The sequence below is a fragment of the Miscanthus floridulus genome, chromosome 7, assembly GCF_019320115.1.
Source record: "Miscanthus floridulus cultivar M001 chromosome 7, ASM1932011v1, whole genome shotgun sequence".
NCBI classification, from domain to species: Eukaryota; Viridiplantae; Streptophyta; class Magnoliopsida; order Poales; family Poaceae; genus Miscanthus; species Miscanthus floridulus.
In genome coordinates, this window is record NC_089586.1 from 117,337,044 (window position 1) to 117,361,664 (window position 24,621).

The following is a 24,621-nucleotide window of genomic DNA, read 5'->3' on the forward strand; positions in this document are numbered from 1 at the left end:
AATTGTTAAATGATATGTGATGTGACCATATATAATAGATAATATCTTTGCCTTAAAAAAATAGATAATATCTCCGCAATGTAAAAAGTGCTGCTATATAAAATACCTCTCTTCTGCTCCAAATAATATATGTTAATGACTATACGACATTTCTCTCTCTCCTCTCTCTCTCTCTTCGTATGTGGCACCTCTCTTTTCTAAACAGATTATGTCACTCCACTGTACATGCCCTAAAGAGTTAATTCATTACTTATGCGATTGTCCATGTGTTGCAATGGGAGCAACAAAAATATTGAACAAGATGTTTGGTTGCTAAGCCAGAATCAAGACCATAGTAATTCGATTTTGCACGTGTATTGTACCAAGACAATGAAAAAAGATGATGTTTTGATGAGATTGATCTTTGCGACATGTTTGTAGACAATTATCACTTCTTACGTAAGTGTTAATGAAGCATGAACGATAATTATGTTGAAGCACATAATTCAAATTTGTCTTTGAACTTAAATCAAACAAGTCCAGACCATAATAACCATGCTCACTATAACTCTCTACTCTGCCAGTTTGCTTGTGATGCATTTAAGATATTCTTGTAATCCTACATGAGTTAAAAATCTCAGGCCCGTTTGATCCTTGGAATTGAATTTATTTTAATAATTATAATTTAGTTAAGTTAATATGGTTGTATATGGACTATATTTGTATTATTGTTGGCTATTCAAGATAGATACTTATATGTTGTTGTCGACAGAATATCGTCGGCAGTCCGCCGAGGGGTATCCCACGAAGGTAGATTGATCGGTAGAGGAGCGTGAGATCAAGAATAAGAAGACAACAGAGACACACGAGTTAGACAGGTTTAGGCCGTCAGTATGACGTAATACCCTACTCCTGTGGTCCGTTGGTTTGTATTGTCTATCGTCTGATATTGCGTGTGTTTGGAGGGGGTCCCTGCCCGTCTTATATAGTCCGGGGAGCAGGGTTACAAGTCGGTTAGATCTGAGAGATAACCGAAAAGTAATAACTGATTACAGGAATCTTGGGATCATACATATCCTAACAGATCTCGTAGTATCTTCAGGATATCTTCTAGATGTCTTGCGGAAGACGTCGACTAGGATCGTGCCTCGCAAGGCTTTGTCTTGTGGGCTGGGCCGCCCTTAAGGGCGCATCCCATGTGGTCTGCCATGGGTATCTAGGGTCGTACCCCCCACAGCTAGTCCCCGAGCGCCTTGTACTCATTGTACAACGCCGTCTTGTGCTTGTCCGAGCAGGTGCGAACAAAGCCGAGCAGTCAAACTCATGGTCCGACCACCATGACGAGTTGCCGAGCAGTAGCGAGCAGTTGCGAGCAGCGAGGACCACAGCCGAGCAGTAAGACCCAAGCACGGCTTGCCATAAAGGTGTAAGGAGATCAAGTTCAGAATACAAAATTTCCTCGTAGTGGATCAAGTGTGCCCACTTAGAGTCTAACCACGGGAGAAGGAGTCAATCTTCTTCAAGAGGCATGTAGTCTGCGAGAAAAAACCCCGCACATTCACCGCGAGGTGAAGTGTGCCCACTTAGTCCCCGAGCCTAACAGTAGATGACGTAATCATGTGGTGCCAGGGTCAGAAAGTAGAAGAATAGTAGAAGACCAGCCGAGCAGGCAGCCAGTCCCCGGACATGCCCCCAAAAAGAGACAAAGCACATTCACCGTAAGGTGAAGTGTGCCCATTTAGTCCCCGAGCCTGACAGTAGGTAACGCAGTCATGTGGTGCCAGGGTCAGAAATAGAAAAACAATTAAAGACCAGCCGAGCAGGCAGCCAGTCCCCGAGCTACAAGCGGAGATAACAGAGAAATCAAACATGGGGAAAAAACCAGAGTATAGGCTGTACAGTTACTGAGCCTCAATAAATGGCGGAGAAGTCGACGACTATTCGGCGAGTAGCAACTGATGGCGGCGATAAATGGGCGACGTGGGCTGCGGTTGCGCAATAGCCCACGTTACGACCCACCTTGTTGTTGTGGAGGATTCGGAGAGGCGCAAATCGCGGGAACGGTTTCCCAAGAACCCTCGACTGCGAAGAGGTGGGGAAAGTGCTTTATAACTGCGCCGCCGCCCCCCCCATGAACCCACCCTTACCACATCACCACTTCGTCTTCATCCTTAGCCATCACACTTCTAGATTCGTACCCACGCACACTGCCAGCGCCAGCCCCCATCTAGATCTGAAAGATGGCGCCAAAGAGGAGAGCTACGAACCTGAAGAGAGCGAGCCCAAAGAAAGCAAGTGCCGGAGCCAATCGTGATGAAGAGTGGGCGTCGTCGCGCACGGGAGAAACAGAGCTCGAGAGATTGGTGGCGGTAGGCGTGCTTCCTGACCATGTCACTGCCAAATGGTGGCCAGCCAGTGGTGAGCCCTTCCCAATGCCTAACACCGATGAAGTTGTAGTCTTTGAGGATTATTTCTGGCGTGGGTTAGGGTTCCCTGTTCACCCTTTCCTTCGAGATCTGCTGGAATTCTAGTCGATTAGTCTGTGCAATCTCCACCCCAATATCATATTGCACATCTCGATCTTTATTCATTTCTGTGATGCGTTTCTGGGGGTTCTGCCGCACTTCAACCTCTTCAGACATCTCTTCCGGTTGAAGAAGAAAGGCGGTGGTGGCTCCAAGGTGGTCGGCGGCGTCTATTTGCAGCTCTGGGATGGAATGGCCAGCAAGTATATCAATGTACCGCTGAACACTTCCCTGAAAGGGTGGAATTCCAAGTGATTCTACATGAAACAGAGACACCCTGCAATCCACTGCGACGTCCACCATATCCCAGAGAATCAGAATAGCTGGTCGGAGAAACCGAACAGTGCTGACATGGAACAAGTGATGGAGCTCCTCGACCTGATTAGAGGTGTGAAAATTAGAGGCGAACTAGTGGCGACAAGCTTCATAGTGCGCCGCATCCAGCCCTGCAAGGAGAGGGCCCACCCGGGCTTTGACTACAGAGGTGATGACGACGGGACTTGGGAGAGGACGAAATGACTGACGAAGAAGAATGTCCTAGAGCGTGCCGCAGAGCTGTTCGCTCCTAACATTTTGTTCGCATGACCAAAGCAAACGAGGGCCTACAATTGCACATATCCGCCCCCGGAGGTGATCATCTCAATTTTTATTCCTGATACTTTTAATCCTGAAGCATTAACGAGCAGTGAACTGATTCACTTGTGCAAAGATCCATTCGCAGGAAAGAGCGATGTATTTCTCCGACGTCCCAAGGGGTGATTGGTCGAGGGGAGTAGATGTCCGGTGACCAGCTCGGTCTGAAGAAGATGCGGCCAGCGCCTCATTAGAATCTGAAGGCACCGACGTTGGTTAGACGGAGACTTCGCGCCTGGTGACGAAGAAAGTCCAGGGAAAGCGGGCAGCGGCAGACGAGCCGGCCCAGAAGAAGAGAAAAATGACGGCTGCCACTCCCTTCAAACGGGGCGACATCTCGCTTGGTGGCAACCAGACTGCTCGACCGTGAAGGACCGCGGTGCTCGAGTGGTCTGATGACGACGAAGATCCAGTTGCTCCTCCTCCGAGCACCCAAGCACCTCCAAGCAGCACACGCATGGAGGAGCAACCAAGGGGAAGTGAAGAAGTCCCCGAGCACCAGGTGAAGGTAAATCCAGAGCGACAGGTGGAGAAAACTTTGGAGCAGCAGGCGGAGCAGAGGTCGACTGTGGAGGAGGCGAGACCTTCACCCCAAGATAAGGGAGTCGATCCCATAGCCACGCATGGGGGCTCGGGCAGGCATCGTCGATTCAAAAAATTGCACCGGCAGACCAAACGGTAAGTATTCTCGTGTTGAAGTTACTTTGCTGTCTTGTCTTAGCTTTTTTGCCGCTTGACCAAATGATCTAATGCAGTGCAAGGCATATGGAGGGTTCGGACCCGTCCGCCCAGACCGACGAGCAGCCTCGAGCTGACCCTAGAGCGGAGGTAACACCGTTAGCTCCCATGTCGGTGTCCCCGGGTACTCGGCAGCCGGCGGAAGACTCAACCACCACTGCTGGTGGACTTGGAGACAGCGAGAGGTCGATGTCGGTGGGGAACGGGTCGGCAACAATACCTGAAGCGACGGTGGTTACTACCGGGCCTTCGGGAGCTAAAACTGGAGTTGCCAGCGAAGCACCAGAGTCCGGGTCGACGAAACCAATGGTGGCATAGGGCATGGTCGGACCAACTGTCTGGCCACAGAGCCCCCCAGCGGTTTCTCCCACTACTGCGGAAGAGGAGGACGAGGTGGAGGAGATCGTTCGTGCTGAACCTCGAACCCAATCCATCCGAATCCTCCGTAAGCACGGTGACGAGGTGGTAGTTGTCGAGGAAGAGAACACCCCCAAGGAGATAAGGAGGCTGAAATCCACCCTCGTTGGAGTAATAAAACAAATCGAGGTTAGTACTGAATCCGGAGTATACATTTTTACGTTGGAGATCGAATACCATTATTATCCTTAGGAATTTCAAGGAATAAATCAGACTGCCGAGCAGCGGCACCAGTTGATAAAGAGGATGGAACCCCTCGCCGAGAAGAACCAAAAACTCAAGGAGGCGATGAACCTCTCAGAGAGATATATCTAGAGGGCCCAGCGTGAGTGAGACCTCGCTGAATCCAACGCGCGGGACCTGGAACACCAGAAGGGAGTCCTGTCTGAACAGCTGGTGACTACGAAAGAACATCTATGGAGCAAGTCCGAGCAGCTGGCCACTGCCTCCACACAACTAAAGGATGCTACCGAGCATTTGGAACAACTACAGAAAGTCTCCGAGCAGAAGAAAGGTACGTGTGATCGACGAAAGCGCTTTGCATAGTTGGATACGCTTACTTTTGATGCTGATTGTTGTACTTGTAGAACAAGATGTAGAGCTCGGCCAGCTGCGCCAGGCCCTCGAGCAACTCCTAGAGGAGAAGGCGAAGGAGACAGGGCGAGCGAACAAGCTAGCCGAGGAGCTGAACGGTGAGTATTCCCTGGTCGGGGTTACCGCTGAAGTAACTTTCTCGCTTGATGGAACTTTGTAATGCTTGCAGACTACCATCGGAGGGTCAAGGCACAATTCGATGTGCTGGAGCAGGACGCCTAGACCCAAAGGGACAAGTTTGATACCGTAGTTACCGGAATGAAACCAGTGCTCGACTGCATCGAACCAAAAGTGGCTCCTCAGCCCGATGGTAGGCCGTCGGGCCTGGACATCGTCATCAAAAGATGCAAGACGGCGTGGGAGAGCTTCAAGGGCTTCAACTGCGACACCATTGTTACTGCCGCTACCCACGCCCTTGCTGTGGTTCGGTCCCACTATCCAGCCACTGACCTTCAGGCGATAGGGGGTGGGTTCACCGAAGGACTGAGCGAGGCGGAGACCCAGCAGCTAGAGGATGAGGTGGTGGACGCAGCGAAGAAATTGGCAAACGATATAGACCTGTTCGGTGAAATGGACGGCAATGGCGAAGCATAATGATATTCCTGGAGGATATCATATGTAAATTTTGGACGATGTAGTTTGAACGTGGGAAGGCGTAAAAACACTTATGTATACAATAAGGTGCATGTGTATGCGGTTTGCGTGTATTTCAGCGAAAAAATCTTTGTAGTTTTAACCACGTAGTGTAAGTAGAGTCCGAGCAGTTGGTTCGCTATTGACCCATATGGCCTCGGTTAGCCCATAGTCTATAGTGTCGAGCGTGGAGCCTGTGCACGTGTAGGAGGAACAGGCATGACCAAGGAACCGTAGCCGACCACCCATAACACAGAGCACGGAGCCCATAGCATGTGTAGGGAGAGATCAGAGACTGGGTCTTCTCCATAGAGAAAAGAACGGAACATGTGTTGTATGGCGGTTATCAAAATAACTTGATATAGGCAATATAAGCGGCATCCGAGCAATTAATTCTATGCTGAACTCTCAGCCTTGGCTAGCCCATAGTCCATAACATCGAGCGCGGAGCCCGTAGACGTGTAGGATGAACAGGCATGACCAAGGAACCACAACCGACCACCCATATCACAGAGCGTGGAGCCCATAGCACGTGTAGGGAGAGATCGGGGACTGGGTGTTCTCCGAAGAGAACATAAAAGAAAGTATGTTGCTCATCGATCGACAAAATATCTTGGAGATTTAGAGAAAATTGTTCGGCGATTTTGAGAAAAAGCGTGGTGAAATTCATTGGCGATTCAGAGGAGACGTGTTCGGCGATTTTTGGCGAAAAATGTGTCGGCGACTTGGAGAAATCGTTCGGCGATTTTGGAGAAAACAGTTCGGCGATAACGTTGGAGATTATGTTCGGCGAATTGGAGATTACGTGTTCGGCGAATTGGAGAATACGTTCGGCGAATTAGAGAATATGTTCGGTGAATTGGAGATTTGGAGAAACGTGGTCGGCGACAACGTTGGTGGAGCTCGTCATGAAGTGGCGTAAAAACCCGGTGATTATAAGTGGAGATTTAAACCATAGTGGAGAAAAATGGAGAAAAATTATGGAAATTAAAACTTTATTCATCATAAAGTGGAGAGTACATATCTGAAGCGTTTCAAGGATAGAAATGTATGAGGTGCTCGATATGCTAGGAGTTAGGAACATCGATTCCATCTAAGTCACATAAGCGATAAGACCCTGGTCGGGTAACGTCTTTGACGACGTAAGGTCCTTCCTAGGGGGAGGAGAGCTTGTGCATCCCTTCGGTTTTCTACTTTCTGCGAAGGACAAGGTCGCCGACAGCAAATAAACGACCTTTGACGTTGCGGTTGTAGTACCTTCACAAGCCTTCTAGATACTTGGCTGTGTGGACACAAGTGATTAGGCGTTCCTCTTCAGCCCTGTCGACGTCCTCTGTCCGAACAGTTGCGGCCTGCTCTTCATCATAGTTTTCCACCCTAGGTGCTCGGAAGGCAATGTCCATTGGTAGTATGGCTTCTGAGCCGTAGACCAAGAAGTATGGAGTCACGTCGGTGCTGCGACTAGCTTGAGTACGCAGTCCCCAAACTACAGCTAGTAGCTCCTTGAGCCATCTACCCAGGTGTTTTTCTTCTTTCTGATATAGTCGCTTTTTTAGGGCATCAAGGATCATGCCGTTCGCCCGTTTACCCTGGCCATTGGCTCTAGGATGGGCAACAGAGACATATTTGACAAAGACGCAACGGTCTTCGTAGAAGTTCCAGAAGTGATGGCCAATAAATGTAGTTCTGAGGTCAGTGATGATGCTGTTTGGGAGACTAAATCTGTGGATGATATCTTCGAAGAGCTTTCTTTGCAGTAGCGGAGACGAGCGGTTTATACTCAATCCACTTGGAGAACTTATCAATGGCGACGTATATGAACCAGAAACCTCCTGGTGCTGGCTTAAAAGGACCAATCGTGTCCAGTCCCCAGCATGCAAAAGGCCAGGAGGCTAGAATGATCTGTAATTCTTGTGCCGGTACATGTATTTGTTTGACAAAAAATTGGCATCCTTCACAACGTCGGACGAGGTCTTCTGCATCGGAGATGGCGGTGGGCTAGTAAAAGCCTGCTCAGAAGGCTTTACCGACCAATGTTCTCGAAGCCGCGTGGTTGCCGTAGGAACCAGAGTGAATTTTGAGGAGTAACTTCACTCCGTCTTCTTGGGTGACGCATTTTTGCAAAATCCCTTCCTTGGCACTTTTCCTCATCAAGATGTCGTTTACCAGCAAGTAATGTTTGCTCCGATGAGTTAGGCATTCGGTTTTAGTTTTATCGGCTGGTACTTCAGTGCTAGAGAGGTACTTGATGAATTGTTCCCTCCAATCGGTGGCCAGCAAATGTACCATAAGTACCAGCTACTCGGTGGGTGGAACTTCCTAAATTTCTTTTTCTTCTTTAATGGACGGCGCCACAAGATCATGGATGAAGGCCTTGGGCGGAACCACGGCACGAGAGGAACCCAACTTGGACAAGTAATCGACGATCTGATTTTGGTCGCGTACCACGTGGTGGTACTCGATACCGTAGAACTTCCCTTCAAGCTTCCTGATTTCGGTGCAATAAGCGGCCATCTTATCGTTGGAACAAGACCAATCTTTGTTAAGCTAGTTGATGACCAGCGTGGAGTCCCCGTATACCATAAGGCGTTTAACACCGAGCTCAACAGCTATATGGAGTCCGTGGAGACATGCTTCGTATTCGGCGGCATTGTTGGAGGCCACGAAGTGTATCCGAAGGACGTATCGGAGCTTATCCTTGGCCGGCGTGATGAATAGAATGCCCGCACCAGCACTGTTGATGTTGAGGGCGCCATCGAAGTACATCACCCAGTGCTCAGGGCAGGTAGCGGCTATGGGCTCTTGGATCTCGGTCCACTCAGCGACAAAATTAGCGAGCGCCTGGGACTTGATCATAGGCCTACTTCTGTATTCAATGGAGTAAGTGCCAAGCTCGATAGCCCACTTGATGATATGGCCGTTGGCCTCTTTGTTGCGGAGGATGTCGAGGGAACTCGGTGACCACGGCGATCTTGTAATACTCAAAGTAGTGGCGGAGTTTGCGTGACGTAATCAGGATGGCGTATAACAACTTCTGGACCTAAGGATAACGAGTCTTTGGCTCATTAAGAACCTCGCTGATGAAGTATACCGGACATTGCACCTTATAGGCGTGCCCGGCCTCCTCGTGTTCGACCACAATTGCTGTGCTGACGACGCGAGAGGTAGCGGCGATGTAGATCAGGAGAGTCTCGTCGGACCATGGCACCGTCATGATCTGAGGCTTTGTAAGGAACAACATAAGCTACTCGAAAGCTGTGTCTGCCTCTTTCGACCAGGAAAAGCGCTCGGAGGCCTTGAGGAGTTTGAAGAAAGGTAAACCTTTTTCGCCGAGGCGCGATATGAAGTGGCTTAATGCAGCCATGTAGCCAGTAAGCTTCTATATATCCTTGACGCATGTTGGTCGTTTCATCTTGGTGATGGTGGAGACCTTGTCGGGATTGGGTTCTATGCCTCGTGCACTGACAATGTAGCCCAAGAGTATATCGGATGGAACTCCAAAGATGCACTTTGAAGGGTTCAGCTTCCATCGGTATCTTTGTAGGTTGGCGAATGTTTCTTCGAGGTCGGCGATAAGATTATTGGCGGTCTTGGACATGATGACCACATCATCGATGTAAGCTTCAACATTGCGGCCGATCTATTGATCGAGGCACATCTGGATAGCCCATTGATAAGTCGCCCTGGCATTCTTGAGTCTGAAGGACATGGTGGTATAGCAATATGCGCCGAAAGGCGTGATGAACGATGTCTTGATCTGATCTTCTTTCTTGAGAGAGATCTGGTGATAGCCAGAGTAACAGTCAAGGAAAGAGAGTAATTCGCAGCCAGCAGTGGAGTCAACAACCTCGTCTATCCGAGGCAAACCGAATGGGTCTTTAGGGTAGTGTTTGTTAAGATCAGTATAATCAACACACATTCTCCATTCTTTATTCTTGTTTCGAACGAGAACAGGGTTCGCTAACCAATTAGGATGATACACTTCTTTTATAAATTCGGTAGCTAAGAGCCGTTTTATTTCTACCCTAATAGCCTCCTTGTCTGGCGTGAATTGGTGAAGTTTCTGCTTGATCCGTTTGGCTATCGGCGAGACATTCAAGGAGTGCTCGATCTTCTCCCGCGATACCCCCGGCATATCTGCAGGTTTCCAAGCAAACACATTGGCGTTGGCATGTAAGAAGGAGACGAGCGCGCTTTCCTATTTGGAGTCAAGGTGAGCCCCAATCTTCATGATCTTGGAGGGGTCATCGAGCCTGAGGCCAACCTCCTTCACTTCCTTGGACTTGGCGGAAATACGAGGAGGTTCCAGCTCAGGTATCTCCATGTTGGCGGGCAGCGTTTTGGCTTTGGCAACCATGCTGGCCATCTGGATGGAGAGGTCGGTAGCTTCGGCAAGAGCAAGACTCTCTGTCTCGCAAGCGTAGGCGATGGAGAGGTTAGCCCGTAGGGCAAGAACTCCTGCAGGCGAAGGCATCTTCAGCACCAAGTACGCGTAGTGCGGTATAACCATGAACTTGGCCAGAGCTGGCCGACCAAGTATGGCATGGTAAGCGGTGTTGAAATCGGCGACGTAGAAGTTATTGTGCTCGACGCGGTAGTTGCTCGTCGTGCCAAACTGTACTGGTAGCGTGATCTCTCCAAGCGGTTTGGAGGCCCTGCCGGTTACCACACCCCAAAAAGAGGAATAAGAGGGCGTTAGATCCACTAATCCGAGGCCTAGCTCCTTTAGGGCTCCGGCGAAGAGGAGGTTCAAAGCGCTCCCACCGTCGACGAGCACTTTTCTGAACAACACCTTTTGGATGGTTGCATCGAGGACAAGGGGGAAGCGCCCTGTGTAGGGAATGTCCACCCACTGGTCGTCCCTGCTGAAGGTGATAGGAACCTCAGACCATGGGCAATAGCTGGGGTTGGCGACAGCGTCCTCCGCGGTGACGTTGAGCACCCGCCATGCGACGAGCTTCCATTCCCTTTTGCTTTCGGTGGAGGCGAGGCCCCCGAAGATGGTGGCGACCACCTTGTCGTGGTCCTGGAAGGCATTGCCATTGCCCCCAGGTGGTCGGCGACCTCCGGCTCCGTCATTGGCTTCGTTGTCCAGCTTTTTGTTCTGGAATTCCTTAGCCAACCTGAGGCAGTCCTTCATTTTGTGCTTGGTGTTCTTGTGGAGCAGGCACGGGCCATCGAGGATCTTCCTGTGCTGCTCATCATAGTTGCGCTTGGCGCGAGGTTCGTTGACAGCAGCGATAATGTGGTCTGGCCGGCGGCGGTGATTTTGGCCAGACTTGGGCCCTTCTTGCCGATCTCGATCGTTGTTATAAGGATAACTACGGTCGTCGAAATGGCGGTCGCTGTGGCGTCGGTCGGTGGGGCAATCATCATACGGGCGTGTTGGTCATTGGGTGCCTGCATCCTCGTTGAAGCGCACCTTGGCCTCCTTGGCATTGGCGTACTGGTTGGCGGTTGTGATCATCTCGCCGATCCCAGTAGGCGGCTTGCGGTTGAACTTAGAGCGGAGCTCACGGTGGTGGAGTCCTCGGACGAAGGCGGTGATGACCTCAGCTTCCGTGATGTTGGGGATAGAGTTCCTCATCTCGAAAAAGCGTCGGATGTAGCTACGGAGGAGCTTAGACGGCTTCTGGTCGATGCGGTTTAGGTCATGCTTGGTGCCCGACCGAGTGCAGGTGGCCATATAGTTATCGATGAAGACTTTTTTCAAATCCTCCCAGGATCCGATGGAGTCCGGGGCAAGGCTAGTAAACTAGCTCATGGTGGCAGGCGTTAGCATGACAGGAAGATAGTTTGCCATGACATTAGAGTCTCCTCCGGCGGCGTGGACAGCAGTGGCATAAGCCTATAGCCACTGTGCCGGGTTCATTCTTCCTTCGTAGGGCTCGACCCCAGTGATCTTGAAACCACATTGCCATTGAAGCGTTCGGAGTGTCCTTGTAAATGCCGGAGGCCCCTCGGAGTTGTCGATGCCGTCGTTAGCGGTATTGCCACAGGCGAGTGGTTCGACAACTGAGTCTGGATTACCATACTCTTGTTTGTACTCCTGACGGCGGCGGATTTCATCTTCATGGCGACCGAATCGACGTTTGTTGATGCGCCGTCGTGCATCTCGACGATTGTTGAGATGCACCCGGACGTGCTGGTCGACCTCCTGGTCGTGTTGGCGGTGATGTTCGGTGTGATTGCCCCTAGCTCCACCATGGGGGGCTACCTATCGTCGTGGTGCTAGTCGGTGAAGCGACTTTGGCGGCGGTCGATCCTTGTGGCAACTGATCGGCGGATTGAAGTGGTGGAGTAAGAGGGTCTCTGATCCTGGCGGATATCATTGACCTGACAGTGCGCTGCTTTATGCAGGCAGCGACCTTGGTGAGCTCAGGCATCTACGGGAGGCGGGCAAGCTTGTTGGCGGCTACTGCCAGATTGGCGCTCGGAGTCCTGAAAACGTCATGGCCATCAACGCGGAGAAACTCTTCATTGAGGTTGCGCTAGAGCAGCCTCCCTTGCGAGTTGAGCTGCTGCTCGGCCATCGCTAGGGCATGCTCGTTTGCTCGGTGTTGTGCGTGGTTGACGTTCTGGTTCTCGCGAGCGGCGCGTTCCTCCTCGGTCTCGCTGTTCTGAGGGGGGCTATCGACGCTGACGTTGAAGATCGCGCCCCCCGGAGAGGAGGGAGAGGAAATTGTTCAGCGGAGGTTTCGACGAGGGTCTCTATGGAGTCTTGGGACTCAAAGCCTAGACTCTCCTCCAGGATGGTGTGGAGGGACGCCCAAGGGTGCCGGCTAACATGGAGCATGTTGACGGGCGGCGGAGGCTGGTCGGCGAACTAGTCTGCGAAAGGATGAGCGTCTCCCACCTGGTCGATGAATTTGCCCCTTAGGGCATCTTGGGAAGTGGCGGCGGCGTTGGCGAGCCCGAAGGACAGAGCCATAACTCCTGAGGTCTTCCGAGCAGCCTCCGGGAGGTCTAGATTGGTGGGTGGTCGGCGCTAAACAAGGGTGTCCAGAGTCGATTCGGCGATAGAGAGACAATCGACGAGCTTGTGACCAACCTGATCGATGGATGCGATCAGATCATTGCTATTGATCTGCCTCCTCTGGTTGCGAGGAAGCAGGCAGCCGGTTGTTGACGAAGGCGACCTCGGAAGTGGTTCCAAGATCGGATCTGCAGTCGCAGGCGTGGGGGTGATCGGCGCAGAATCGATCCGCACCAGCCTGAGGAGCTCTCCGACTCCATCAGCATTGATGATCCACGAGATCGATCTGACCGTGAAGATCTGGCCGGGCTGCGGGAGGGACGAAGAGCCTGTGGAAAAAACCATCTTGTTCGACAAGGAAAACAGCACGCACAGCCCCTACCTGGCGCGCCAACTGTCGACAGAATATCGTCGGCAGTCCTCCGAGGGGTATCCCACGAAGGTAGATTGGTCGGTAGAGGAGCGTGAGATCAAGAATAAGAAGGCAACAGAGACACACGAGTTAGATAGGTTCAGGCCGTCGGTATGACGTAATACCCTACTCCTGTGGTCTGTTGGTTTGTATTGTCTATCGTCTGATATTGTGTGTGTTTGGAGGGGGTCCCTGCCCGCCTTATATAGTCCGGGGAGGAGGGTTACAAGTCGGTTAGATCTGAGAGATAACCGGAAAGTAATAACTGATTACAGGAATCTTGTGATCATACATATCCTAACAGATCTCGTAGTATCTTCAGAATATCTTCCAGATGTCTTGTGGAAGACGCCGACCAGGATCGTGCCCCGTAAGGCTTCATCTTGTGGGCTGGGCCGCCCCTAAGGGTGCAGCCCATGTGGTCTGCCGTGGGCATCTGGGGTCGTAACCCCCATAGTTATCGAGTTGAAGAATATAAGTTGCAAAGTTAAAACATAGAATGGTGATCTATAGAATCAATTTCTATCTCTCACTCTACGAATTTAAGATAGGCTTATATGTGAACTTTGAAAAGTGGTGGAATGTCAAATTCCAAATAGAATAGTCTAATTTATTAAGTACATTTCAATTCGTCCAAATAAAAGGATCCAAACAAATTCCCATCTCATGTCAATAACTAGATCATGAGATTCTTTCATAGCCTTATCAGTTATCACATGGACGCGACGCCGCAGGAGCAGTTTGGGTAGTTGTGATCAGCCGGTGGCCTGGTCCGAATCAACGGATTGCTGTCGAAGAAGTTGGCCGGGCGTAGCTGGAAGCCACCGCTCAGCGTGGGCATCACGGGGAAGTCCTCCTGGTAGGGGATGTGGTGGAGTCCCACCGTGTACCACAGCACGATGTCCCGGTCCTTGATGCCTCTGTTCCTCTTGCTCCAGGCACCCAAGCTATCCTCTCCGGTGCCCTGCTCCGCGTACAGCCCCGTTGCCCACTTCTCCGACCTATCGTAGGGCGTCACCCACACCTGCCGCTTGGTGTAGCTGGCGCGGCGCTGCGGGTAGTCGTCGTCCGCCAGCAGCGACGCGCCGGTCGCCCCCGCCGGGACGAGCCGGTACCCGACCTCGTTGCCGACCTTGGTTTTCTTGCTCGGGTTGACGAACAGCAGATCTGCCGGTGGGCCATTGACGTTCACCTGGCCGTCGGCCTCCGTCTCGGCCACCTCGCGGCGCACCGTCCAGTAGCTCCTCCTTGGCGTGTCAGCGCCGCCCGTGGCGGGGTCCCCGGTATTGCGCTCGGGGACCATGGTGTTCTTGACGAACGAGTTGTCGGTGCCGTCCACGTCGAGGTCCAGGTGGTACGTGATGAAGTGGTCGTGGTAGACGCCCACCGTGTTCTCGGCCATCAGCGTGCCGTGCGCGTCTGACTTGATCTGCTGGACCTGTGTATACGACGTCGCCTTCATCTCAAGGATGCCGCTGAGTGACACCTGCAGCGCATGCATATCCACATGATGAGAGTGCGTATTTGGTTGCATCATCACGTGACACAAAGGGACAGCAAGATAGATAGCAGACAGGGCATATATTATACTACCACACACTTGATGGAGCCCATGGTCTTGAACTCCCAATCCAAGGTGTAGTCGTAGTTGCCCACTGTCACCACAGTTCTCGCCACCAATGTCACGTCTGGTCTCACCTCCGTCTCCTGCATCACATGCATGCAAATCATCATGCATATAAAACAATGTCCGTCGCGCGTGAACTCCATAAAAAAGCTTGAGCCAGCAAAAAACCAAGGCAGCTCACCACGCGGCCACGCGGCCCAAACTTGGTGTGACGCCACGCTACGTCGCCGGCGTACCTCTCGAACAGGCATATCACGTCCATGGCCTCGACGGGCTTGCCGTCCGCGTCGGCATAGTACCCGTCGAAGTAGACCGCGTTCGCGGGGCAGTCAGCGCCGCGAAGCAGCGGCGCCGCCGAGACGCCCAGGCCGTAGTCGCCGGCGTCAATGAAGGTGTGGAAGTACCACTCCTCCACCGGGTCCATGTAGGGCACGAACACCTCCGACACGAAGCCACGGTAGAGCACCCGTCGGCGCAGCTGGCCCCCTGGGGCATCGGCGTCTTGGATGGAGGCGAGCGAGATGACCATGCCGGCGCGCATGTCGAAGCCAACGTGGAACTCCCAGTTGGCCCATCTGCAGTCGCGCGCGAGCGGCCGGATGGCGGGACATAGTCAAGGAAACATAATACAAAAATGATTTTACCAAACACAAGTACAAATATAAGTTAGTGCTTTAGATAAATTTATATAATCTCATTGCACTATAATGACATATCTATATTTTAATAAAAAACACAAGTACAAATATACTTATTTGATATAAAGAGAGTTCAACATTTTGATAAACAGTGTTTTTAGCACTACTTCAGCAATATTTTTCAGCGAACGAACAATGTTTTTTCTCTCGTAAGCGTAAGCATCAGCATAAGCTAAATTTCAACGAAACGAATAGGACCAAGGTTAGTGCTAAAAAAAGGTGGCTTAAATGGTAATATTGTGTTGGCCCCCTCGATGAGTCGACATCCATCCCTCACACACGGGGTGATCTCTGGATTTCTCATCAAGTTTCTTCGCACCGTCATTTATGCCATCATAGTAATAATTAAGAGTGCAATTTAGGATCTAAAATTATTGTGTTTTATAAAAATACAGGAGGAGGATTTAGAATAAAGGTATATTAAGAACAAGATTTCCAACTTAAGTTGCAAACGAAAAAAATTATACTTCCCCCATTTCAAATCATAAGTTCTTCAAGATTTGTCCTAAGCCAAATTATCCTTTTTTTAGCTTTCACCAATTTTATACGAAAATACATGAAAAGATACAACATGAAATTGGATTCATTAGATATGAAACATATTTTTGATTGCGCTCTTGTTTGATATTGTAGATGTTGATATATTTTTCTTTAATTTTTTGTCAAACTTAGATAAATTTGACATAGGACAAAGCTCAAACGAGAGCTATTATAACTCTGGTTTCAACTAAATTCATATTGAAAACATATTTTGTGTGACATAGAGTAGAAAAAATATGGTTGTCGACAGGGAAAAAACATATGGAGTGTAATTGATAAGTACATCGCAACCGGTAAAGATAACATTGAATATATATTCTATTATATTAGGAAATGAATAGAGAGAGCGGACATGGATAGATAAATCATTTTGATTAATTGTAGATACTAAGCACGAAATTCATACTCATCTCTCCTTAGATTCTAGGACGTACATGAACACAGATTGAAGGGCTAGTGAAAATATTATCTATAATGAACTTAATGATGATTAAAGTATCATAAATATCAGTTTTGTGTAAATTTGATCAAACATAAGAATGTAAGATGATTTGAGTTAGAGTAAAACTAGCTTTTGGGTGGTGCATGAAGTAGAGGAAAAAGAGGTGCAACGCACGTCGGCAAGCGAAGGAAACTTTTGGATTTCTATTTGGCGTTTGGTGTGAATACATAACTAGAGTTGTCTTAAGTCAAATATTTTATATATGGTTGACTTTATAGAGAAGAGTCTCAATATCTATGACAATAAATAAACATACAGTGAAAAATATATTTGGTAGTGTATCTAATGATATTATTTTGATTTCATTGATATTTGTGTATTTTTCTATAAGTTCTGTCAAATTTGAAATAGTTTAACTTACTTTTCGCAACTCTAGATATTAAATTATTTTGAAACAGAGAGAATGCTAACTCAGGATAGACGGTTAGTGGATCCGGAGACAGAGGATCAAGAGAAGACTATACTGGTGCAGAGTTTGGGGGTGTAAAGACACCTATGCTAGGCTGACATAAATTTAGGCGATTTATATTTGCCCATTTCGTCTTTGTTGCTTTCACCTCCACTTTTTTTTTCTAGAATCTGGTATTGACCTCCCATTTCTATAAAGCTAACGTGCGAAATAAATTATAACTCTAGACAAAAAAATGGCTTTATCCTCAAATCATTTAGCTTATATCGTGCAAAACAATGACATAAAAGCGAGCACTTGAATTACATATTCATTTATAAACCGCTTTTGTATCTCGTTTATACTTGGCCATACAGCACGAGGCATGATGGCACGACACGAAGCACGAAAAAAAAGCCCGACACAAACCCGGCACGGCTCGATGAAACTCGGGCCCGGGCTGGCCCGGCCCGCTGCTTAGGCCGTGCTTGGGCTGACCCCCAACCCCGTGGGCCAGCACGGCCCGGCACGAGAAATGGAGGGAGGCCCGACAGCGGCCCGAGGCAGCCAGCCCCCCCCAACGGCTACCCGCCACCGCCAGCCCAACGGCCATTTTGGCCCATCATCAGCCCACACTCGGCCCCTCCCTTCATATATAAGGGACACGCCGCGGCCGCCCGTCGCCCCCTCTCCTCACCTAACCCTAATCGGCTAATCCATTCGACTCCACCCGCCACGCAGCGCCCACATCGCTCTCGTCTTCGCCTCGCCTTCGCTGCGCCGCCGTCTCCTCGGCGTCCAACCTCATCGACTCTGGTGACCTTGATCTGCCTTCCGCCGCCGGCCAGCCTTTTCCTTCTCCTCCCTGATCTCCTTCCTCTCCCCCTCTTCCTTCCCCTCTTGGTGATATGTGAGTTCGTGTTCCTGTCAGTGTCATCCCTCCTCCGCCGCTCGCCGTCCTTGCTAACGGTCTGTCATCTTCTCTGCGGGGGTCGTCGTCTTCTCCGGCACCGAGCTCCGGTTGCGTAGGTAAACCCTAACCCTAACCCTAACCCTAACCCTAACCCTAACCCTAGCATCTTCTTTCTTGATCTGATTCTGTCATCTGATGTGTTTCTTGATCTGCAGGTCGGTAGCCGATGCTTCCTCTTCTAGCTGCGGCGTAGAGCGAGCTCGGCGGCCACCCACACCGTCGAGGAACGGGGCCGAAGCGGTCACTGCCATGGCGGATGACGATGCCGTCCTACCAGGCATGGCCCCCGAGGGCGAGGATGACGACGACCTCCGAGAGGACGTAGCTGCCTTGTTCGGTGTCGATCTCGGAGCCAGCCAGGCTCCGATCGATCTAGACGGCGGCGGTGGTGAAGGGGCGACGACGGCTGGGACTGGCTCCAACACCAACAGCTCTGCTCCATCTACTTCTAGTAGTGCAACCAGAGTTGGTAAGCGCAAATCTCTTGTCTGGGCTGACTTTGATGAGATCTATGAGGATGTGAACGGCAGTAGAATTTGCACTAAAGCTGTTTGTAAAATGTGTAAGGCTACTTTGTCTGCTAGATCTGTTTCTAGAACTAGGCACTTGAAGAGGCACCAGAAATCATGTATGGAAAAAACTAATCGACGTGCTGCTGTTCAGTCTAGGCTTGCGCTTAATTCTGATGGTTTACGCAACTGGGACTATAAACCTGATGTAGCTAGATAGGAGCTGTGTCGCTTGATTGCTAGGCTTGATCTTCCCTTAGGTATTGGTGACACTGATGCATGGGAGGAGTACATTCAACGTGCTCATAACCCTATTTTTACTAGGGTCTCCCGGCAGGCCACCACTAGAGACCTAAGTAAGTTATTCACTGAACGTCGTAGTATGCTTAAGAATTATATTTTGCGTGGTGCTTCAGCTATTGGTTTGACATCTGACATTTGGTCTGGTAATGCTAAGGAGGACTACATCAGTGTAGTTGCTCATTTTGTGAGTGCTGACTGGGAGCTACAGAAAAAGGTAATTGGGTTTAGATTGATTGAGGTGAAGCATACTGGTCAGAACATTGCTGAAAAAATTGGTTCTGTGATTGAGGAATTTGGTTTGATTGACAAGATCTTTTCTGTTACTCTAGATAATGCTTCTTCTAATGCAAAAGCAATGGAAACTTTGACACCTTTGTTTGCAGGATACTTGAGTTCTGATCTAGCCCCTACACCTTCTGATCCTAATAAAAGAACTTATCACCTTGTTCATCAACGTTGTGCTTGTCATATAATAAATTTGATTATTAAATCTGGTTTAAAGAGGTTCAAACCTTACACAGAAGATTTTAGAGCTGCTATTAACTTCTTGAATTCTTCTAATCATAGAATTGCCATGTTTAAGAACTACTGCAATGCTCAAGGTTTAAGACCTAAGAAGTTTGATTTGGATATGGATGTTAGATGGAATGCTATATACCTTATGCTTAAACGCCTGCTACCATATAAGGAAGTTTTTTCTGTGTTCATTAATGCTAATTTTGGGGCTGAATTGTTAACTCCAAGGCATTGGCATATAGTTGCAAAGGTATTGGAATTCCTGGAAGTATTTTATGAATCAACTGTTGTTCTTTCTGGTGTGTACTATCCAACTAGCCCTCTTGTTTTGCATCATCTGCTTGAGATTTCTGCTCATTTGCATGAAAGTGAAAATGATCAAAATCTGATAGCTGTTGTGTATCCGATGAAACTAAAATTTCTTAAATACTGGAAAAATATACCTCTGCTGTATTCATTTGCTTTTATTCTTGATCCAAGAGCTAAGATGAGAGGTCTGTTTAATGTCCTGGTAATTCTAAAAGAAAACCTTGGTGTTGATTACAGTTCATATTATGCTTCTGTTAAAACTGAACTTTATAAGTTGTTTGCCAAGTATGACAACAAGTTTGGTGCAGCTAAGAATAGAAGGGTTGCACATCATGTAGGCCAAACTGGTAATAGAAAACAGGCTTGGGGAAGAATATTTGGAGGCCCTGAAGCCTCTGGTGTTATTGGTCCATCCCCTACCCCAACTTCATCTGTTGCATCTATTGGTTGTGAGCTCACAGCTTACCTAGACAGTGACAATGTCACTGCATATGAAAATGACTTTGATTTGCTTCTTTGGTGACGTGACCACAAACTAACCTTTCCTGTTTTATCTATAATGGCAAAAGATATAATGTCTGTTCCAGTGTCTACTGTGTCTTCATAATCATGCTTCAGCTTGATAGGAAGGATACTTGAAGAGCGGCGCCGATGCTTGTTGCCAGAACATGTGGAGATGCTTGCATTAAGGATTGGGAGGGAGAATGAAGACTGTAGCATTCAACAGACAACCAAGAGTTGGCAAGCTACTTCGAGCATCAATATCTTGATGAAGAAATTCATAGTGCATCTAGGGCTCCTTCGGCTGGTACATCAGTGGCTTCTGCATCTACTTCTGCTAGTACTTAGTGTTCTCTGTTCTGAGAGAGTTGAGAGATGAGAGATGAGAGATGAGAGATGAGAGTGAGTTGAGAACTTGAGATTGAGAGGAGAGAGGAGAGAGGAGAGATGAGAGTTGAGATGAAACTGAGAGTGACATTTGTATCTGAACTTTGAACTTATCATTATAAGAGCTGTGCTGCACTCTTTTTTCCTTTCTAGAGTTTCTCACAAAGGTAAGTTTTATCTAGAAAGATTTTTAATGAGGCAGCATTGCACACAGCTCAATTATCTTTTTAAGTCTTGTTTGTGCATTGTTATTTTATGATTATGGGTTGTGAATCTGTTAAGATACTTCATACTTGTGAGTTGTGACTGGTCACTGGTCAATGGTCTAGTTGTTAATTGTTATCTTTGAATCCGGTCTAGTTGTGAACTTGTGATTGTGAGTTGTGATTGTGAATCTGTGATCTCTTATACTTTACGTTTTTTTATGAAATTTGATTCCAAATTTAAAAACTGAAGTTAGAACTGAATTTGCTGATGTGTTTATAGAATTACGGGCTGTGGGCTGGCACGGCCCGATATTTTCGCCGGGCTAGTCAGGCTGGCACGGCCCAAAAATCAGTCCGTAGACCCGTGCTTTAGCCGAATGCCAGGCACGAGGCCCGTGCTGGCACAGCCCACAGGCACGACGTGCCGTGCGAGAAGTTGCGGGCCGTGGGCCGGGGCATGCCGGGCTGACCCGATGGTCATATATAATCTCGTTGCAACTTGCAAATCCCTTTAGTGTTGAATGATGCAACAGTTGCGTGCTCCATAGAAAAACAGTAATAATAATAGAGCAGGGACATGTAGATCACAAACGGTGTGGGCTCTGTCCATTCATCAACAATAATCCTATCATGAACAGTAGTTGATGTGACACTGTACCTGACAACACGGCCATCAATGTGGAATCCCCTGCCCTCCGGCTGCACGACGACGCCGGGCGCCGTGGCCGGCCCGGTGAACGGCGGCCCGAGCTTGTCCGCCCGGTAGTCGGTGCCCTCGGCCTTGGGCACCGGCTCCACCACCCTGTCCCGGTACCCGACGATGGCCACCCGGTCGAGGTCCACCACCAGCGTCACGCCCTCCAGCGGCCGCGCGTAGAAGTTGGCCGACCCGGCGGTCACGAAGCACTGCATCTTCGCCACCCTACCGCCGCCGTAGGCCGGCTGGCCGGCGCCGAACCACCCCCTGGAGATCACCCCGCAACCGACGTCGCTGACATTGAGCCCGCGCCGCCGCACGGAGTCCACGAAGGGAGGGTACGTGGGCGGCAGCGCCATTGCCGCGACCTGGTCCTCCGTCGTCATCATCGGGAAGCCCGCGCCGCGGTGGACGGCGTGCGAGAGGACGGACGGTGCGGAGGCGTCGGTGACGTCGACGAGGAGCTCGTGGGACTGGCCATCGGCTCGAGCGATGACGAGCGCGCGCCGCGGGAGGAGGGCCGTGGCGGAGGCGCCGGCGCCGGAGGCGTAGGAGAGGACCTCCGGCTTCTCGGGCTCGTCGAGGCCGACGTAGTGGAAGTAGAGCGGGCGGGCGGGGACGAGCGGAGAGGCAAGCACGGCTGCGCGGACAGCCGTGAGCTCTGCGGCAGAGAGTGGGTCGAGCGGGTGGGGATGGGAGGATGCTGCTGCCACCGCAGTGGACACCAAGAGGACAGCAAGCATCATTGCGACTTGCGAGGAAGCCTCAAGCCTGTAGTCCAAACCCAATAATCAGCCTGTTCGCTTGTTGGTTTCAGCCAGTCCAAACCAGCCAGCCAACAGTGTTTTCCTCTCACAACAAATCAGCACCAGCCAGCCCAAACCAGCCCAAAAACCAACCAGCGAACAGGCCGAATGGTTGATGAGCTGATATAGGGACATCGACATGGCTCGGTAGGGCGACGTACTCCTCCGTCCCCAAGAGGTGACGTTCCTGACTTCCAGATTTCGTCTTATTTAAAAAAAATTATAAATTATAAAATAAATAAATTATTATTAAAATATCTCTAACGATAAAATAAATCATAACAAAATAGATGATATTTAGACAAAAATTTGAATAAAACGGATGGACAAACAAGATGTTTGAAAGTTAAAAACTTTTTTTTGGAACGGAGTGAGTAAGTTAATAGCTTTTCCTCCGATCCGGTTTGGTGCACTCGCCTGACTTTCTTTTTTAGAGGAATTTTCTGTGAGCCATTAAAAAAGATCGTAATCTTCTGTGAGCCATTGAAAAAGTTTAGCGGTCTTCAATGTTACTGCTTTAACTTTTTTTTTTTTTTGCCCTCTATGCCACTGCCGTTAAATTGGACTCTAACAGTGTCAAACTGTAGGTGTGAAAAATCAAAAATACCCTTAAGTCTAAATATGTCATTATTTTTTTAGCATCTTAACGATTTCAAATGAAAAAACTCAAAACTATACAGTTATATATCTCGTCGAGATCTATAATTTTCATATAAAAATTATTTTTATTTAATTCCACAAAAAAATATGATTTGATATAATTAATATATCTTAGAAAAATCATATCTTTTTTTACGGTGCACTCGCCTGACAGCTTTCTTCCAACCTCTCTTTCTTTTTTTAAGGAGTACATGCAAAAGCAATCTCTCCCGGGCCGAACTAGTACATGGGCGCAGCCCCGCCTACAATCCGAATTACCAGACGTCTGCAAGGGGCGCAGTCTCTTGTTTGGTCGGAAGGATTTGGTGGGATGAGATGGACCTGGTTTTGGGCTGTTTGAATGAGTCATGCAAGGGAAAGAGTCATCTGCCTGGAATATTCTGAGCATATTCGGCTGAGTCCCGTCCCTCAAAATCGAGGGGACAGAGTCATCCCGATTCACGCCGTCTGCAATGAGAGCGGGCGTCGAGTCGTCACGGGCGCACGACGGCGTGGGAAGAAGAAGAAGATAAGGGCGCAGGGAAGAAGATAAGGGCGTGGGAAGAAGAAGAAGCGCTTGGCCAGATCCGAGGCAGCGTGGCCGGCGAACTCTGCGCTGGGGAAGGGGCTGCGCCGACGAACAGAATAAGCAGCAGAGCGGGGCCTGGAGCGGGCCGCGGCGGCGCTTGGGGCGAGCGGCAGAAGGGCGGCGGTGGGCGGAGGGGCAGAGGGCGTGGAGGCTCCTCTCTCATGGGGGCCCGAGCTTGCGGCTGGAGGCGCGGCGCTCCGAGGAAAAGATGAGATGCGGCCGAAAGAAAACTCACGGTTATTCAGTTCGACCGGGGAAAAAAACTAGATAGTTATTACTGTAGACAATGGCAGGTAGGGTCCACGTATTGCTAGATTGGTCTAGTAGTAGCAGCGTTAAAAATTGGGTCATAAATCCCTGAGGATGACAGACGAGGCTGTCTAAAATAAAATTGGACCCACAGTTACTTCCTTTTTAATGATGTCAAATCCAACGTCCTATCATGTCCTTAGGCCTTTCAAATAAGTTACCTACTTATAAGTTAAAAAATGAAATAAGTGACTGATTTTGTCAAACACCATCAACTTATAAGTCACCTTTGCTTATAAGTTTTAAGTTGGTTCACCCCTGCTTAAAACTTATAAGCCACCCTTTTTCGCGTGGGACCCACAGCTTATAAGTCATCTACAGCTAAACATGCATGACTTATAAGTCACTGGTTTTCAGTCACCTTACTTATGAAAACCAAACAGGCCCTAAGGATCCTCATCCCAGCCCTGGTTTAGTTCTCCAAAAGTGCACTATGTAAAAAAGAAGATTTCCCATCACATCAAACTTGCGGTATATGCATGGAGTACTAAATGTAGACAAAATAAAAAACTAATTGCACAGTTTGCTTTAACTTTGCGAGACGAATCTTTTGAGCCTAATTAGTCAATGTTTGGACAATAATTCACAAATACAAACGAAATGCTATAGTGGAGAATCGTGCACTATGCAAAGTTTGCAGGTGAAAACTTTGCCGAACTAAATGCGCCCCCATTCCCGTTGATCAAACACAAAATGGGTCAATTTCATCCCTTATCAATTAAATAGAAAATGAAACCGTCACATCCTCATCCCATTCCACAAATTAGAGACGGAACGGGACCGTCCCACTCCACTTGACTCTCGACCAAAAGCTAACAAGACGGCCAAGCGTGCGGTTCATGGTTGCGTCACGCGGATCGCGGAGGCCCGATGCGGGATGCCGCCACGCCTGTTCTGGAGTTCGGGAAGTAGCGCATGACAACATTCATCGGTGAAAGGACTGGCAGCAGCGAGAGCATCTTGACATGGTCGGAGCTACAGTCCCCATATCCCGAGATGGGTTTACCTCACTCGTTCGTAGAAACACTTTCGAAAGAACAGACAAGATCCACCGGATAATAAATTGGTACGCCACGCACGGCTGCTCGTCGTAAACATGAGATCTTTTCCTCCATTAAAAATATAAGCGTAGGCGGCTAGGAGTCCGATCATGACCGTGCGTCTGTGTCAAGAGGTTTGCTGCATCTCATAAAAAAAGAAGAGGTTTGCTACAGG

At 49.2% G+C, this 24,621-nt stretch overlaps 1 protein-coding gene across 1 annotated transcript; it reads right to left on the reverse strand.

The window, feature by feature from the left end:
* Positions 1-13,482: 13,482 nt before the first annotated feature.
* LOC136467701 (primary amine oxidase 2-like) lies at positions 13,483-21,834 on the reverse strand. Its single transcript, XM_066466469.1, has 4 exons — positions 21,025-21,834; positions 14,716-15,109; positions 14,501-14,614; positions 13,483-14,393 (listed from the first exon to the last, which is right to left on the reverse strand). The coding sequence occupies exons 1-4, from the start codon at positions 21,807-21,809 to the stop codon at positions 13,620-13,622; spliced, it is 2,067 nt and encodes a 688-aa protein (XP_066322566.1). The 5' UTR covers positions 21,810-21,834; the 3' UTR covers positions 13,483-13,619.
* Between the last annotated feature and the right edge of the window lie 2,787 nt (positions 21,835-24,621).

Coding starts and splice junctions, on each gene's coding strand:
- LOC136467701 (XM_066466469.1), bottom strand. CDS start 21,809: ATGATGCTTGCTGTCCTCTTGGTGTCCACTGCGGTGGCAGCAGCATCC. Junction 14,615..14,715: donor TTGGGCCGCGTGGCCGCGTG/GTGAGCTGCCTT, acceptor CATGTGATGCAG/GAGACGGAGGTGAGACCAGA. Junction 14,394..14,500: donor TGGGCTCCATCAAGTGTGTG/GTAGTATAATAT, acceptor CATGCGCTGCAG/GTGTCACTCAGCGGCATCCT.